At 49.1% G+C, this 16,646-nt stretch overlaps 1 protein-coding gene across 2 annotated transcripts; it reads right to left on the bottom strand.

Annotated features, from left to right (window-relative positions):
* Positions 1-2,608: 2,608 nt before the first annotated feature.
* Positions 2,609-16,205, bottom strand: CD151 (CD151 molecule (Raph blood group)). 2 transcript variants are annotated; one of them, XM_086472183.1, is made up of 8 exons: positions 16,122-16,205; positions 14,276-14,467; positions 9,545-9,619; positions 8,300-8,320; positions 6,930-7,034; positions 5,890-6,045; positions 3,538-3,624; positions 2,609-2,731 (listed from the first exon to the last, which is right to left on the bottom strand). In XM_086472183.1, exons 1-8 carry the CDS (start codon positions 16,203-16,205, stop codon positions 2,672-2,674), a joined length of 780 nt encoding a protein of 259 aa, XP_086328309.1. In that variant the 3' UTR covers positions 2,609-2,671. The 2 variants fall into 2 exon arrangements, with proteins under 2 accessions (XP_086328309.1, XP_009957767.2); XM_009959465.2 differs by lacking the exon at positions 8,300-8,320.
* Positions 16,206-16,646: the final 441 nt, after the last annotated feature.

The following is a 16,646-nucleotide window of genomic DNA, read 5'->3' as shown; positions in this document are numbered from 1 at the left end:
ACTCCGCAGCACAGCAAGCAAACACCCCCCCACCCCATTATCCCACAGCAGTTGGAAGAGGCAGCCCGGCCGCAGCAGCCCATCCGTGTCCTTATCGTCACGGTGGGATGGGGGAGGATTTCCACTATCCATGGGGTAAGTGGAAACAGGGGGTAGGAGAGAACAGCAGAGCCTTCAGACCATTTGTACCCTCACCTGCTCTCCTTAAGCCAACCCGAGTGGCCAGGCAGGCGGCAGGCGAGCACACGTCGCCCGCTGGCAGCGCCTGCCAGCCTGGAGGGTCACCGGGCCCCACGGCGGGGTGCACCACAGACCCCAGACACCTCCGTCCCCACGCCCCGGCTGACACGCAGTCCCCGGTACCCTGCAGCTCTGCGCCTTTGGTGCCCCGGGTGCCGCCCAGAGGAGCCAGCTGCGATAGCAGCCCGTGACCAGGCTGGCACGGCCAGTGACACGAGGAAGGTTCTTCCCTGGCTCCCTTCTCTGCCTGGTCCCTCAGACCAGCTGCTTCTTGAGGAACTGGGCCCTCAGCAGGAGCAGGATCCAAGGAATCCACACAGCCACCTGGCTGCTGTACCCCTTCCATTTCGCTACGCACAGTACAGAATCTTAAGCTTTATTTTTCTATTGGCCAGCAATTTAAACTGGGTTAAAAAAAAAAGCAATGAATATTATTACACGGAGAAAAAGTATACAACAATGGACACAAGCCAGCTTACTGTTCCTGTCTCGTTCTTCCTGGCCTCCCCCAACCCTGTACAACACATCTGAAGGGAACGGGTGAAGGCAGCTATGAAGATATGCTTAAGAAACTAGAAACATTGCTTCAAGCAACATGCTCAATATTTTCCTCTTAGTTAGTAGTCAATACTTGTCAGGAACTCGATTATAAAACAAGAAATAATTTAGAGATTTCTCCTTTAGCTCATTACACAATAATTTAGATTTTTTTTCCCCTCTTTCCTACTGCTGTGGAACCAAAGACAGACCTCACTCAGTTCCTCCACCCCTCTTTCTGCATTAGTTAAGGATTACTTCATGGGGCTGACGTTGATGGGGGACGTTCAGATTGACCTGCTCTGAATCTCAACTTGTTACCCTTTAGCGCCGGTCCAGGATTTCTGCTCTGCGAACTAAAAACCCCCCGATGCTGCAAGACCCTTCAGGGGTCTGGATGACTTTGCTCATGTTAACTGCCTGCTGCCGAGGGACAGGACTCAGCCACCAGCACCACTAAAAGGCCAGGAGAGAGATTAAAGTTGTTTGTTTGTAAGAGGGCTTGTCTCCACTGCTTAGAAACCCCAAAACCCCACAGCCCTTTCTGCTTCAGGGGTGTAACAGACATACCAGGAAGGGGAGAACCAGCCAAGAGGCACGTAAGATCCTATGGATCCAGGCTAAGACCCCGTTGGCATCACAATGGCACTAAGCCTACGGCAGCCATGATGTCTATGTCCTGTATGTATCCAGGATCCCAAGGCACAGAATATGTAATTAAAACCTATTTCTCTGCAGCAAACGGACAGTTAACCCAGCACTACCAATCTACCGAGTACGCTGGGGCAACCAGTTCAAGCCGACTCTCCTGATCTTCTCGGCAGTAACCAGTGAAGTGGGCTTCCAGATCTCACGGAAGCCAGAAAACCTTCAGCTGATCAATGATCCCTCTGGAGGCTGACAAAGCATTTCTATATATTCATTTCCTGCCCAAGAGAGACAAGCCTGGAGGTTTTCATTGGAAAAAACAAGCCAAGGACATCTCTCAACATGTGAGTATTGCCACTAACTAAACAGGCCAAAGGGTAGCAAGATATGCCAGCTCCTCAAACAGATCAGTTCTTCACCAAACCTCAGCAGGGGATAACTAGGAGGAAACAAACTTTTTTCACTCACGCTGGAAGCCACTTGATAAAACAGACTAGACCCAAAAGAATTAGAAAGTCTTTGCTCCAGAAGGCAAAAGGCCTCTTGTGGCTCCCAATGGCACTGTGTTGGGGGAAGCTTCAAGGAAGAGGAGGAAGGACTGCTGAGAAATCCTAAGGCACCCACATCACGGCAACGTCAGAGTCATGACAAGATTTCAACTGCATCAAGTTGTGCTCCCGATCAGCAGGAAGAGCAGCTCCTGCCCTGAGCAACCAGGCAGGCGTCCTCTCAGGCGGAACACAGCTGCGTTAGGACATTGGTACCCACTTGGGAGGAGGGAGAGGAATCTCCCACGTATGAGAGACTCAGCTCTGGCTCCAGCTCAGCACAGAAACGTCATCTGTCCTCACAGTCAATGCCTGGTGCTGCTGAGCCACTTCTCAGAGAGCAAACTATGTTCTTGTAGAGCATCCCGATACCTTCACGTTGGCTCAGGAAAAGCCTCAAGAGAAATGGCCCTGGATAAATCTTGCTTCATAGTTACATCAAGGGACTGTTTCGCTAAAGCTTCTAGCAGAAGATCCACAGCTCTTTTGTTTCTCGACAATGAAGGGGACCCACTGAACTCCTGGCTGCCTCGTACACAACAGCGAGGGCGACTTTCCCCCAAGGGGGCAGGTAAGGCGGTGCATGACAGAGCCAAGTCCTCAGGTTACAGACGCTTCTGTGGCGGTGGTGGAGAGTGGTCGGGTCGGCAGGCACTAAGGGAAGCGGCAGAGGGGGAGCGGCAGAGTCCCCGCAGCTATTAATATGGTTCTGGCTTTAGACTCCTGTACAAGCAGCAGGTGAAAATCATCCCAAAGATCTGCAGGGTGTAGAGAGAAGAGAGGAATACATGACAAAACGGTACGGAGCAGCAGCTTGCAAATTAACGGTCTAGACCCAGGCTAGAGCGGCAGCTAGCTCCTGCCTGGGGATACCACACTCCAGCTTGCGATAAGCAGCAGGAGAGAACATAATCTGTGCTAATCCCCATAATTAATCACCAGCAGCTTCTCCGGGGTGTAATTTGGCTACTCGCCAGAACAAACGGGCAGATGAGGAACTCCCAGAGACACCTGCATCTCGAAGAACAGAATATCCTGTGCCCTCTCCTCTAAAACGGGAGCGGGGGGCACCCATATCCTACCCCTCCATTCAGCACCCTCTCCGGAATCATTTGCCGACCCACAGTGCCGTTCTTCAACGTGACACAGCCAAGGGAGATGTTCTAGAGGACTTAAAGTAATCCTAACGAGCAGGGGTTGGAAACTCCTCCGGACCTGCTCTCCAGCTGCACGGGCAACCACGGCACATCCCCACAAGAGGTCTCTCTTAGGCCGCCAAACCGCCTGCCACGGCCAGCCCTGCCTCTCCCCCAGCCCCGGAGCAGAAATCTCCCCCTCTTGCCCACCTGGCAGAGCTGCTCTCCCCCTTCACCAGAAGCCAATCTTACAGTCCGCAGGAGAGGCTTTTGCTTTGGAACTAGTGAACCCTCAGGGCCCCAAAATACCCGGCAACTTCTTGCCAGGCATGGGAGAGCCTAAAACATCAGGTTTTTTTCCATCCCTTGGCTCTGGGGTTCCTTTAACTTCTGCCCAGCACCCTCAAAACTCCACTCAGCCCTTTTACCTGCACACAAGCGATGCTGATCCCCACTGCCCCAATAATTTTCAGATGCTCTTGAATGAAGTTTTCCAGCTTGGTAATGCAACCGCTCTGCAGGATGAAAGGAAGGACATGGAAAATCAGCTTCATTTTAACCTCTTGTTCACTTTACTCCAACGGTTGTGGCCCTTGAAAGCAAGGCTACAAAAAGCAGCATCTGTGAGCAATCTCTTCACTGGAAAAGCTACACAGATGATGTCACCTGCATCGTGTTTCGTACTGCTCTGGACCTACTGGCTCAGGAACCATCAAACAAACCCACGGTGGCCGATAGCCAGGCAGGCGAAATGCAGAACCACCAGGCACATCACACAGAGGGAGCATGTCATTTTTTCCTGAGAGATGTGGAGAAAGGTTCCCTCGCTCGCTGCCTAGCATATGCCTGGAGAGGGTATTTACTCCTGTCAGGCCACAAGGCTGAGGAATTGCCGCTGAGTGGAGCCAGCACCAAGAACTCTAACATGACAGGAGCTTTAAGAGTAAATTCCTCCCACCGCTATTTCTGACAGCAGTAAGTTTCCATGTGAACCTGGAAAGCCAGGCTCTGCCTGCCTCTGCCTTGCAGCTGTATCCTTGGCTGGCAGTGTGACCTTTCCCTCCCTGTTTCAGGCCCAAGCTTTTGTTGTCATAAGGCAAAAATAAATCAGTAAGAGTATTCTCGTTTGGTTTTGGTGGTTGTTTTTTTCTTTTTTTGGAAGAGTTTCCTTTAAATAATTAAACTGTTTAATCTATTGAGGCAGGTTTTCCATGGTAACATCAGGGGGATTTATTGTGAAGGGTACAGCAGTGCCCCAAGGGTGCTGGGGGCTTTCCTGCCCAGAGCTTACAGCGAACACAGACAACTACATGCATGCAGGCAGAGGGAAGGAGCAATCACGCAGCCCTCCAGGGAGGGATGGCAAAGGCCTCACTTTTCCCATGCCAGCATTAGGTTTTAGAGTCAGCCCCAGCTGCCCTAGTATGAAGCAGCTACTCCTGTTCCCTGATCTGACCCTTTTCTAGGTTCCTCTTCCCCAATACCACTAAAATCCTTTCTGAACTCTGACTGAGACCTCGTACACGCAGCATCTGACTCGTGGATCCAAACCTCCCCTTACAGCTTTTTCTCCTCCAGAGCTAGCCCTATACATCTGGCAGACTACAGGGCCTCTCTCAGTAATGCAGCTGGCAGCTGCCTCCAGCTTCGCGCAGCACAGAGGGAGGATGTGAATTGCCAGCCCTGCCCCTCCAATGGTTGCGGGTTTCCACTCTCAGAAGCACCTCATCAGCCTTTGGACTCTTTTCAGCACTGCCTCGTTGGGTTTTGCCTGGAAGGCACAAACCTTATGGGAAAGCCTTCTTTCCTGAAGAACAAAACCCAGCCAAGCAGCTGCACGTAAGAGAGGTTTTGGTAGATCAGAGAGACTGGACTTATCTCCCTATTCATTCCACAAAGTTAGATGGTTGGTTTCCTTTAAGCTGTTCGAGTTGCTTGGCTTAATGCAGATGTTATCTACATCGCTCTTCTGAGTTCTGCTCAAAGCACAGACTGTAAGAAGAAACCTGCTCTGAAGGGAACACCTTCATCCACAGCCCTCCTGAATGGCCATGGGGACAGGAGCAAGAAAGAAGCTCCAGTTGCTGCTCCCCAGGCTCAATACAGCCAGCCAAGCTGCTGGTTCCACTGATGAGAAAAAGGACTCAAGAGAACATCCCAGTGAGCAAGTCAAAGCCAGGTGACAGGAACGGAGGGTGCCAAAATAAACGCAGGAATTTTTACTAGCCTTATGCAAACTGGAGGAATAAATGGTCTGAGAGCTACTTACTCAGCTAGTCTGGGATCCAGTTTGCTGCTTCTAGAACACAGCCAATCCCCTCTATCTTAACTCAAGCCCAACCTGGAACTGGCCTAGTCTGTTTGCTATGGGGCCCTCTTGCTTCCCCATATGCTGTTCCTTCATGCTGTAGGTCAAATCCCACCATCTCAATCCAGGACCAGAAGTATCTCCATTTGCACCTCACTGAGTAATTCCAACGACAGAAAGCTATGTCAAAAGTAGGGCTCACATCCAAGTCTCTTGCCAGAACCAATAACCTCTCCCACTTCCTCCTATCACAAGCATACCCTGCAGTAACAAATATAATTTATAATTTTTCTTTATATCTATATATAAAATAATAGCCTAGATGGCTGAACACTCAACCAGAGAAACGAATTCTGCTTTCTAAGAAATCCTACTGACTTTGAAGCCTACCAACAGCTTGCAGCAATAACCCAACACCCTCACACCCTGCCCACCTCCTTTACATACTTTGTGACAGGCTGCTCTGAATTACCTCCTTGTAGATGTTGGAAGGATGGTCTCTTCGGCCACACAGGTCGGTTATTGTCTTACAGCAGCTGTCTGGGACTTTGCGTCCACTGGCCTCTGGAGATTTGATCCACAGGCTGTCGGCCCAGTCTGTGTAGTTGTTGCTCCCGCAGCACTTGAACTGCACACACAGAGCAAAGGCTGAGCCCGCAAGCACTGCAACCTCCTTCTCCCTCCAGCCTCCCACACCAAGCCCTGGACTTCACCCTCCTTTGCAGAGAGACTCCAGCTAGCTCACGGGCTCCTTTGGGTTTTTTTGGCTACTATAATCATTAGTGACTCTCGTGTTAAGAGTCCCCAAAATGGCCATTAAATATCGGATTCATCCATCTTTCAGCAGCTGTGACCTTTGCTGCTGGGGTGAACTGTAACCAGAGTGCACCTGCAGCTGCCTCAGCTCTTAACCACCAGACTGGAGAGCATTAATGGTGATAACGGGGTACGTTTAATTATCAGTTACTATTGCAAATGCACCTGCTATGGCCATGTGCATATAATAGGGCCCACACTCTGAAAGTACCTGTGCCCAAAGGTCCTTTCTGTGGGAAGGCCTGTCAGAACTGTGGCAGCCCTCACCCAAACCACCCCTGAGCCAGGCACAGCTAGCGACAGCAGCAGGAAGGCTCTTCTTTCACTACATCTTGCTCTCCAGGGTACTAAGAAGCTTAATGAAAAATGTCAGCAATTTCTCCAAAGCTTTGAAGTGGGAAGTAGAAACGGCTGTCAGAGTGACTTGGCGGCTCCAGTTCACTCTGGGAGCAGTTCACATGTGGTTTCCCCCAGCACTACTGGGCATGCCAGTGAGAGATCACACCATGCAATCCTGCCGGTTGCCCAAGCCCTGCACCCCACCCAACCTTGTCTGCAACCATAACCAGCAGAACATACACTCCGCACACAGAAGGAACATCTGTACGTTGGATGTCAAGAGCCACGATACCTTTTGTGCATTTGATTTTAAACCCTGCAATGGCATTAACTCTCCCTGCCTTGAGAGACACCCACCTCCTGCTGCAATTTGTCTACTGCGCTGGTAACACTCTCTTCTCCCTCCTTCCGGTACTTCTGCGTCATGGTGTTCTTCAAGTTTTGCTTCAGCTCCATGCTCAGCTGAATGGAAGAGAGAAATGGGCTAAAATCACAAGGTAAACTCACCCCTCAAGAGCGACCCAGAGCCCTGCACACGTTTCATTGCCTTTGCTCCAGGAAGAAAGCAGAGAGCCTAGTGGAAGCTACAGCTTCCTTCAAGATCACCCTCAAGGTTGCACTGGACAGGCTTATTTCCAACTGATTACAGATCACATCTCCACTTCAGTAACTGGAGGGAGGTGCTTCAGGACCAAACTTCAGCCTGTGTTACACGTCACCACATGGGTCCTCACAGTGAACATGTACGATCGCCATGACACACCCGCATCAAAAGGGAATACAAAACTGTGCCTGCTTGAATATGAATAGGCCTACAAGACCACATGCAGTCTTCTCCCTCTGAAGCCTGTGACAAAATACTAGAAACCAAATCACTCTGTCCAGGAGCACGAAGAAATCAGAGTCCTGGGCATACTGGACTGAAGCCACCTAGCCCAAATAGTTCTTGCATCGGCCTCAAAAAGGATGCCCCAGGAGGGAATGAAGTGTGTGATTGCAAAAGTACTACAAGGCCTTTTTTGATAACTGTGAGAGAGAGACAAAGTCTGATTTTGCAAGTTCAGAATTTCTGAAAGCATCATCATAAACCACTGGCATGTTCAGGCGACTGGATCCAAACATTTATTCCTGTGGAGGCTCTTTTAATCTAGCTGAATTCTTCACACCCATCCAGGTGACAGCCAAGAAGTGCCAAAGAGCTGCATCTTCTTTTTGTCATCCTGGTTCTACAGCAACACTGCTTTACTCCAACACCTTGACATTCTAAGCTTCCTGTACCGACAAAAGACGTCAACAGGCATTTTAGACGGGGTCAGTGAACGAAACAGATGGGTAGCCTCTCTCTACAGCTTTTATTCTACACACTAAGTTGTAAACAAGAGTTATGGAGTTAAACAACAAACATCTGGTTAAAGAGTTAAACCACAAACATCTGGTTATGCCGAACTGTGCAAACTACAGTCTGCCGTTTATTCTCCCTTTCAAACACTGTTTTTCCCAACCCCGTGTGTCAAATGGGGACAGCACCTACCTCACAGAGATGGTATGAAGTTCATTTATTAATAGTTGCAAAAAACTTTGAGATCCTGGGCTGGGAAGCTCTACAGAATTGCAAAGGACTTAGGGTAATAAAAAGAAAGGAAAAGGTTCAGCAGCTGGAAGGCATCAGAGGCAAATAAAGAGAAGAGTCCATTAGCAGAATTATTACTTGGGAGAAAAGCAGTTACCTGCAGGCTGACGGGGAAGAACTGCAGCATGGAACAAAGATAACAAAAGAAACAGTTTAGACACACACGCACAAGCCTTAGACACCAAAGCAAGGGCTGAAATAAAACCAGTGGCAAACAGAGCAAGCAGCCTGCAACCAGGAAAGGGGGATTTGTCAGCCAGAGGGCAAGGGGAAGTGCAGCTATTGATCAGAGACACCCTCAAGTGACCCAAAGCACTCAAGGGTACAGTTCTGAGTGTGTTGTCCTTTATTTCAATCAAAGGATCAGGTCCTCTTCATTTGCTGCCACGTATGAACCTCTTACCTTTGCATGGATGGATGGACAGACCCTGGCTTCCTGCCAGGATTGATCTTTCCCTGTTAAATACGCACACTCGTACCATTGATCCCTCTTGCCAGGAGCCAGCACAGTTCTTTGGCTCCTCACAAACCCATCTTAGTGAGGCAAAGCACACAAGGCCCAAGAGAAAAAGGAATGACAAGGAACCCTGGCAGTGAAGCCAACAAGATGGGATGTCCAGCTGCTTTTCAGACAGCCACTTGACAACAATCCTAATTCGCCATTTCCAATCAATTTCCAGACATGAGAGCAACTTTGCAGGCTGTTTGTGCCTCGGTGGTTCAACTCCCTTTGAAAACAAAGGGATGACTTAAGCCTCTGCCCTCTGCAACTGCAAAAAGCGCCAAGCTAGAGCTGCAGCTGTTGGGAGCCTGTGCTGTTCTCCAGCTCCTCAGCTGGGCCGGTTAAGTAAAGCTCTCAAAAACTTCTTGACCTGAAAGGACCTCTCAGCTGGACCATCTGTTATCTTCGCCAGTTCCAAAGGATGGCAGCTAACTGGCGGGATGCAGCAGGAACTGTTCCTATGTCCCAAACATACTAAGTGGCACTAACAGGATTTCAGCTTCTTCACTGTGCCTTGAAGGGCGTTATGAGAGTTCCTAAATCTACACAGCCTCAAAAATCGTCTTCTACAAGGCTCTGCAGAAAAACGGCGCACAAAGGTGAACCACCAGAAGCAGCTGAGCAGCCTCCCTAGAGTAACCACCACCACTTTGTCAAAACCAGTAAATAATCCAAGGTCTTCTGTGTGGGGAGGGGAGCGAGTACAGAGACGTGGAAAGGTGAACCACAACCAGACCCTAGGTCCCAAGCTTCCAAGCCCAACTCTGGCCAGAGAAATGGGATGATAACAAGGTGTTTTCTCTCCCTGGTTTGAGTCTCTAAGGGCTAAGGTCCACTCACCTGCTGGTAGTAGATATAGGCCAGGATTCCAGCAATGATCTCCAGCAGAAAGATGCACAGCAACAATATGAAGTACTGCAAAATAATGGGAAAAGCAAGACATTAGAACAGAAAGTAAGGAGATGCCGGGAGCCAGGTTTTCATCAGCTGGTAAAATGTATGACTGTCTTCATCGATGCTTTTCTGCAGCAGTGTTCAAAGGCAGGGGCTGGGACTAAGACCTCAACAGGGTAGGAAAGGAACAATCCCACAGGTTAAAGGGAAAACCAAACCAAAGGATAACTGAAGACAAGCAGCACCATGTGTGAGTTCAACTCTCAGACCCAGAGGGATGAAGAGAATGGAAAAGTGCAAGCAACTGAGATAAGATCACTGGACAAAAGAAAGTGGTTGCTGGATAACCTGACGACTACACTCAGTGTCACAGAAAACATCTGACTCTGACATCAATACAAAAAAATCTGAAACTGTTGCTTGTTTTGATATTGTTTAGGGCATCTCACCAAGTTACCAAGGAGCAATATATGTTGTAATGATGATTCAATAAAGCAACGAAGGGCGCACTTCACCAAAGATATAGCAGACCAGCTAAGTATAAGCATAAACCATAGATTTATGTTCCCACTGACTTCCATGGCACTCAGCCATGGGCTGAAGGGTGCTATTGAAGAGGATGGACTTTAGCACTGATTCCCACTCAGGACTGTGACCGTATGTTCTGCTGAACTAGGATCTAGAGGGAAAAGCTCGGTATCTCAAAACCCAAGTGAGAAGAGCTCTTAGAAGACTAAGAGGAGAACATGACTGTTTCTTAAAAGGGTTTAATGTCAGTGAAATGGTAAGGAATGTGTTGTGCTTACTACAAGGAGAATCAAATGGACAGGAGAGAAAACTGTTTGGGAGCAGCACTGTTCCTATACACGAACAGGAAGGGGAGCCAAACTGACGAGGAACACGTGTACTAGACTAAAACAACTGGGCAGGCCAGAAGACAGAGGGCAATGTGGCCACTTTCTCCTTAGGGTCAAAGAGAGCTTTTTGGGGAGAACCCCTGTCCTGACACACAGCCCTTGCCTTGCTCCTGGTCAGCAATGAACAGTTTCTTTACATATCCAGGCTGTTCTATGACTGCTATTAAATTCATCTTTCTGTAGACAAAGGCGAAGAGACACCAGTTCCAGCAATAACAAGGACCTCATGCTAAGTCCCTGTAAGAGTTGGCCTCCCCAGGACAGAACAAACAAAATCTTCTGGTTTACCCTGACTTTAACAAACGGCTGTTCCCAAGGGACGAAGCAAACGGCTCCCTACAAATATAACTGGACATCAAGCCATCTCTACCTGGCACAAAGAAGGACAGCGAAGACCTGGACACAGTGAGCTGACCTACACAGCAGGGATGCCTTTTGTTGCACGAGGGTTATGGTATTTCCAAGCCCCTTTGCAGGATTAGAATGACACAGACACAAACACTCAGGCTCCCTCTTCTGCCCCTGTTGGGATTCAGCAGCTGCAAAGGACGGCCAGCTGGGTTTTGTCTGCAGACCGGGCTTTAATCTGAGGGCACAATCTCAGGCTTTCACTCCCCAGCCCCACGCTCTCCCTCGCGGTCCAACACTGCCGGTCTCTGCAGCCATCTGTACAAGGTACCCATTCATACCAGGGGAATGAGTCACCCAGCTAAAGGCTGGTCCCAACACTCGCAGGAGGGCGAAAGGGGGCAAGGAAGGATCAGCACGCCTTGATACAAAGGCTGGCTTTCTTTTGTGGGGACTTGGTTATTGCCTTAACTGCTCTGACGTCACCTCTCTGCCAAGGAGGGGGCAGGAGGGTAGTAGGATGCTGAGAACAACCAACGAACTGGAAAGTTGCTTTTATTTCTTTTCCCCTGCTCTGTGCCATCATGTCAGAGTCATTCAGGTAGAGCTGAGCTACATCCCCACAGCTCGGGTCACCGGGCTGGCTTACAGCAGATAGAAACAAACACATTTCCAGCAGACCTGAAAAAATTTGAGTCACAAGGCCCTTGTCAAACCTTGTAAGGGAGGTTAGTGCATCTGCCACCCAGGCATCCAACCTGTCTCTGCTGAAACACTCTGTCATTATCCTTATCTCAGTCTCATCAGTCCCTCAGGGCCACTTCCAACTATCATGCTGACAAAGAGAGCAGCAGCTTTCACTCTCTATGCACACAGAGCACAGGGTTGCTCTCCTTGCTCTTCATGAGCCACAGGGCTTTCTTACAGAGGTCTGCTCTGGGGGGAGTGAAGCAGTGAGGCCAGTGCTGGCACGGAGCAGCAGGGACACGCCCTCATGCCCTACTCACTTCTCAAGAGGCTGCAGAACAAGTCAGAACTGTGGGACCACCCAAAGGCCTGTAGTAGACAGGTATACCTGGACCTAGGTGGGCTCTGGACAAAATTTACTCTTACTCTGGCTCCAAGCCAGAGTCAGGGCTATCCTTTGTCTCCTCAAGATCTACAGGGTCCAGATTTCTTCCAACCAGCTTCAAGAGTTTGAGTGAAGCACCAAGCTTTAGTGTGTTTCCTCTGAATAACCCAGAATGGTTCAGCCCACCTACAACCCAAATCGCTCACTAAAGAGATCTTTCTACTACCTGAAGAACAAATACACAGCAACTACACTCCTAAATTAGCCATCTCACTTCAGGGGGAGGGCTCCAGGCTGAAATGGAGCGGGAACAGAAATCATAACCGACATGTGTTCCCTTCTCCCTACCCAAGGCAGCTAACCAAAGTGGCAGTGTAAGGGGCCACACCCCACAAGAAACCCACCTTCTCTCTTTATATGCAAGGTCTTCTATTTGATGGGTCCTTCCCCAAGACTCCTGTTTGCACATTTTTGTATGTGAAAGCAAGCATCTTGACTGAAGGGTGAGATAGCAGCGGTTTGTGTGCTTGGAAAGAGCTGGGCTGCAGCATCCTGGCCAGCCGGGCTGCAGAGCTGCTGCCACACCTGCTCCTGGAGCCAGAGAAACTCTGTGTCTGCTGCCCAAGCCTCAGCACATCACCTGGCTAAGGGGCTACACGAGGAAGACAAATAAGCAACGACATAAAAAAAGCAGCACAGCTGTGAGTGATGAGCGATGAAATACTATGAAAAGCCTTGAGGTGGGCCCATAAAACTCACCGAGTTAGGTCGAAAGGCAGTAAAAAAATTCACAGCTTCAAGTCTTCAACAGAAAAACAAACTAAAAACCAGATGTGCATTTTACAAAGAGCACCCAAAGTTGTCAATAATTGATTTTTGAAAGCAGGAAGGAGGCACTGGGGAGAGCGGGCAGTGCCACTTACAGCGCCCCCTCCCATATTTACATGGGCCTCTGGTACAGAGAGAAATTGGGACAGGCTGGCACCAACCCCAGGGCACTGACTGTGAAGCTGTCAGGATTACTGTCTGAGCTCAGAGCTGGCAAAGGCCCCCAGCCAGGCTCACCCGGCCCTGGCAAGCACGGCCCCATCTCTCGTGCAGATTACTCACCGGCAACCAAAGCAGAGCACAAGCGAGAAGAGACAATAGGCCTGTCACAACCAGCCACTCCAAAAGGACGCGTGGTGTAAGGAGACACAGCGACCTTTTGTTCCCAAGAGACAATTATTAGTTTTCTGTGGCAGAATAACAAAGAAAACCCCACCGGATTTTCATCTGTAGTTTCTGGCTGAGGTAAAAAGACAAAGGGAGATCTCTCTGGCATGGAGGGTAAGTGAAGCAAGGCCAAAACGGACTGCTACAGACCAGGAGCCTAATGAACAAGCACCAGCAAAGCACTCTGTGTCCTCCTCTGTGTTTTACACTCCCTTCCTGGCCCTACTCTGCCTTCTCACGAGGATTACCAGGCCTTCAAAGCAGTGGTACAAGCATCAGGCTTGCTCATGACTCCTATTTCTGCTCCTTTATCCAAACAAAAGGGGGGAAATGGGGCAATGGAAGGAGCTGGTGAAGAGTTGCTGAAGTATCCTTTTCTGTAACTGTGAAAGCAAAGAGCCACTGATTGTTATTTCAGTCACTGAGCTCACCACTGTAGCCCAGATACTAAAAGAGATGCTGCCACACTGCCAACTGAAAAGGAGATTTGAGAGGGAGGAAGTGGAATAGAAACCCTAGGGCTTGTCAAAAACTCCAGTGTAGGTGTGTGAGCAGGGAGCTCAGGAAGTAACACAGAGAAACTGTAAAAGAAGCAGCAGATTATCAAAACTGTGGCTTGTTTTCGTGGAAGCAAAACTAAAATAAAATTTTTTTTTGCAACTAAAGAAAACATTCATTGGAAATGTTCTGATTTTTGACAGCTAAGTGAAAAAGCGTGTTAATTTGGTTTGAACCTACTATCATTAAAGCCAGTTTTGTTACAGGTGTCTCATATTTTCCTCTCTCTTCCCATTTTCCAATGAGACAAAAGCCACAAGATTCTGTTTTGAATAGTTTCAAATAGATGTTCTTACCCAAAGTACAGGTATTATGACTATACTTGGCACTTTTGAACCATGCAGTGGTAAGCACATTCTTCGGGTGGAAGAAAGGAAATGCTCTGCAGTAGAACCTGACCCCTAGGACAAGGCCAGCACTGCTGTCAGGAGCTGGAGGCCTTAGTGGTATTTGCTCTAGGACAAATAAGGTTGGTGCAGAAAACAACCAGGATGTTTTCCTCTCTCCCAGCATCAAGAGACAACGGGTCGAATCCTTCCCCAAACAAAACAACCAAGCAAAACTTACCACTCTTAGCAAATTCCGACGCTCTTTGAAGGTGGCACAGCAACCAAGGATGCCAGTAACCATGACAACCACCCCAGCCACCACCAGGATATAAGCAGTTGCTGAATATGTGCTGGAGGAGAGCAGGCTGATGTAGTCACTCTTCTCAGCTAGGGTCCAGGTGCCCACTGCCATCACGGCCCCGCCAGCCAGCTGGGGAGAGAGGGAGAGGCAAATGAAGGGTACCCGATGCGTGAACTTCCTCACCTCCCAGAGCAACTGGACTGGGATCCCAGGAGGTGCCTCAGCTCCATAAGCTGACACAAAGATGATCTACACTGAAGGAAGGACTCCCAGAGGTCTCACTGGGCCCCAGTGCGCTGCGAGAGACTGGGCTTCAAGGTGGCCAGTTTAGCACCCCAGGCAGCCCGAGATGCAAGCTGCCTGTGCACAGCAACTCATACTTGGACCAGAGCCCTCTCAAACGTAGCCACACTGTACGATACGAAAAAATGTCAAATCTATCGGGGTGCAACCCAGCAGCAGGAGAGGACAAAACAGCTTTACGTCAGCAAGCTTGCCGCTGCTTGTCAAGGAGCAATGCTACCAATAAATGACAACCACTATATCATTCCTAGACTGCACATTTGGGGAGAAAGAGCTGAACAGCCTGGCTGGTTGAACTCTAACCCTTGCAGCAAATGAACATGGAGTGGAGAAGCCACCCAGACTCCTAGCAGTCCTTCTCTCTCTGCATGCCTTGCACTTCTGGAAGGTTTTATTCAGCTTCTAGTAAGCTCAGTTAGTTTTCCTTAAAAGTCTGACCCAGACACTTCAATGCTCTGTCCCATGCAGCAAAGGAAAAAACCATCCTTTGGCATCAGTAACTTTCTGGCAGAAAGCACAACCCTAGGAAGCTCTAGTGTGGACCCAGCTGCAAGATGCTGGTTATCCTTGCTCTAGCTGACCCGCTCCACTGCCAGGACTCCCTCTGCCATTTTGAGAGGAGGAAATACAAGACAGTGGAGTTCTCAGGCTCCTTGAAAAAGCAAGTGTTCTGGTTTCAGCTGGGATAGGGTTACTTTTCTTGCTAGTAGCTGGTTTGGTGCTGTGTTTGGGATTCAGTGTGACAATAACGCCGATAACACACTGATGTCTTAGTTGTTGCTATATAGCACTTATCCCAAGTTAAGGATTTTTCAGTTTCCCACACTCTGCCAGCGAGCAGGTGCACAAGAAGCTGGAGGGAACATGGCCAGGGTTCCATACCATAGCACATCATGCTCAGTATATCAACCAGGGGGAGCTGTCTGGGAGCAGGGATCACTGCTGGGGCATCGGTCAGCAGGTGGTGAGCAACTGCATTGTGCATCACTTGTCTGTCTTGGGTTTGATTTCCTCTTTTTTCATTATATTCATTACAATTATTATTATATTTTATTATTGCTGTTGTTATTATTATATTTTATTTTTGTTCTTATCTCAGCCCGTGAGTTTTACTTCCCCCACCCTTGGTGTGGGGAATGAGGAGTGAGCGAGCGGCTGCACGCTGCTTAGCTGCTGGCTGGGGTTAAACCATGACAGTAAGCCAGGTGAAAAAACAAAGCCTGTTTTCAGGCTCTCTGTTATTTTCTATGTTTGGTAACATGACCTAGGAAGAGCCAGAAACTACAGCGTCAAACCATAACCTCTGCAGCCTTGGTAGACAAGCCCAAAGGACGGGATTTCACCCCACAGGATGAAATCCGTGTCCTACTGACATCAGTGTGTTTTGCCAAAGACTTCATCAAGCCCGAGATTTCTGCACCACTGACACCAAAACTGCAGTGCTGTCTCAGTGCTTCTGAAAGAGACTGAAGTTTCTTACCCAGAAAAAGAAGTTGAAGATGAAAAGCAGGTACTTGAGACAGATGGTCCCACATGTTTCCTTCTTTTCCGTATACTCGCGCATCTTTCTGGCTCAGCAAGTTCCTGGGGAAAAAAACAACCAACCAAACAAACAAAAAACCAGAAAAGCTTGAGTCAGTCAGTCATCACACCCCTTCCCCCAAAAGGCCAGCACTACTACTCTCCTCCTGCAAGAACTCACACTTCTGACCTTTTGCTGAAGTAAGCCAGTGAGCAAGCCATTCAGCTGACTTCAGGGATACCAGGCAGCGCTTGCGTAGCTAAAGGGCTCCTGCATCCATCTGGGGGACCTACAAAGCACGAGACCTTGCACGATGTGAAAGGGAGGCAGATGGTACCAGCACGTGGCCTTCCTGTACTGCCTTCATCCTCCTTCTCTCTCCTCATCCTGCTGTCATTTCTGGAGACTCATTTTCCTTTAGATCAATACTTGCAGTGGAGCGATCAGACCTACCATCGGGCAAGCGGTCAAGCCGAAACCATG

This window comes from Leptosomus discolor, chromosome 12 (assembly GCF_034619465.1).
Source record: "Leptosomus discolor isolate bLepDis1 chromosome 12, bLepDis1.hap2, whole genome shotgun sequence".
Classification (NCBI taxonomy): domain Eukaryota; kingdom Metazoa; phylum Chordata; class Aves; order Leptosomiformes; family Leptosomidae; genus Leptosomus; species Leptosomus discolor.
This window is presented reverse-complemented; position numbering and strand designations above follow the sequence as displayed.

Coding starts and splice junctions, on each gene's coding strand:
- CD151 (XM_086472183.1), bottom strand. CDS start 16,205: ATGCGCGAGTATACGGAAAAGAAGGAAACATGTGGGACCATCTGTCTC. Junction 14,468..16,121: donor TCTTCAACTTCTTTTTCTGG/GTAAGAAACTTC, acceptor CTCTCTCCCCAG/CTGGCTGGCGGGGCCGTGAT. Junction 3,625..5,889: donor CTTCCAACATCTACAAGGAG/GTAATTCAGAGC, acceptor TTCATCCTGCAG/AGCGGTTGCATTACCAAGCT.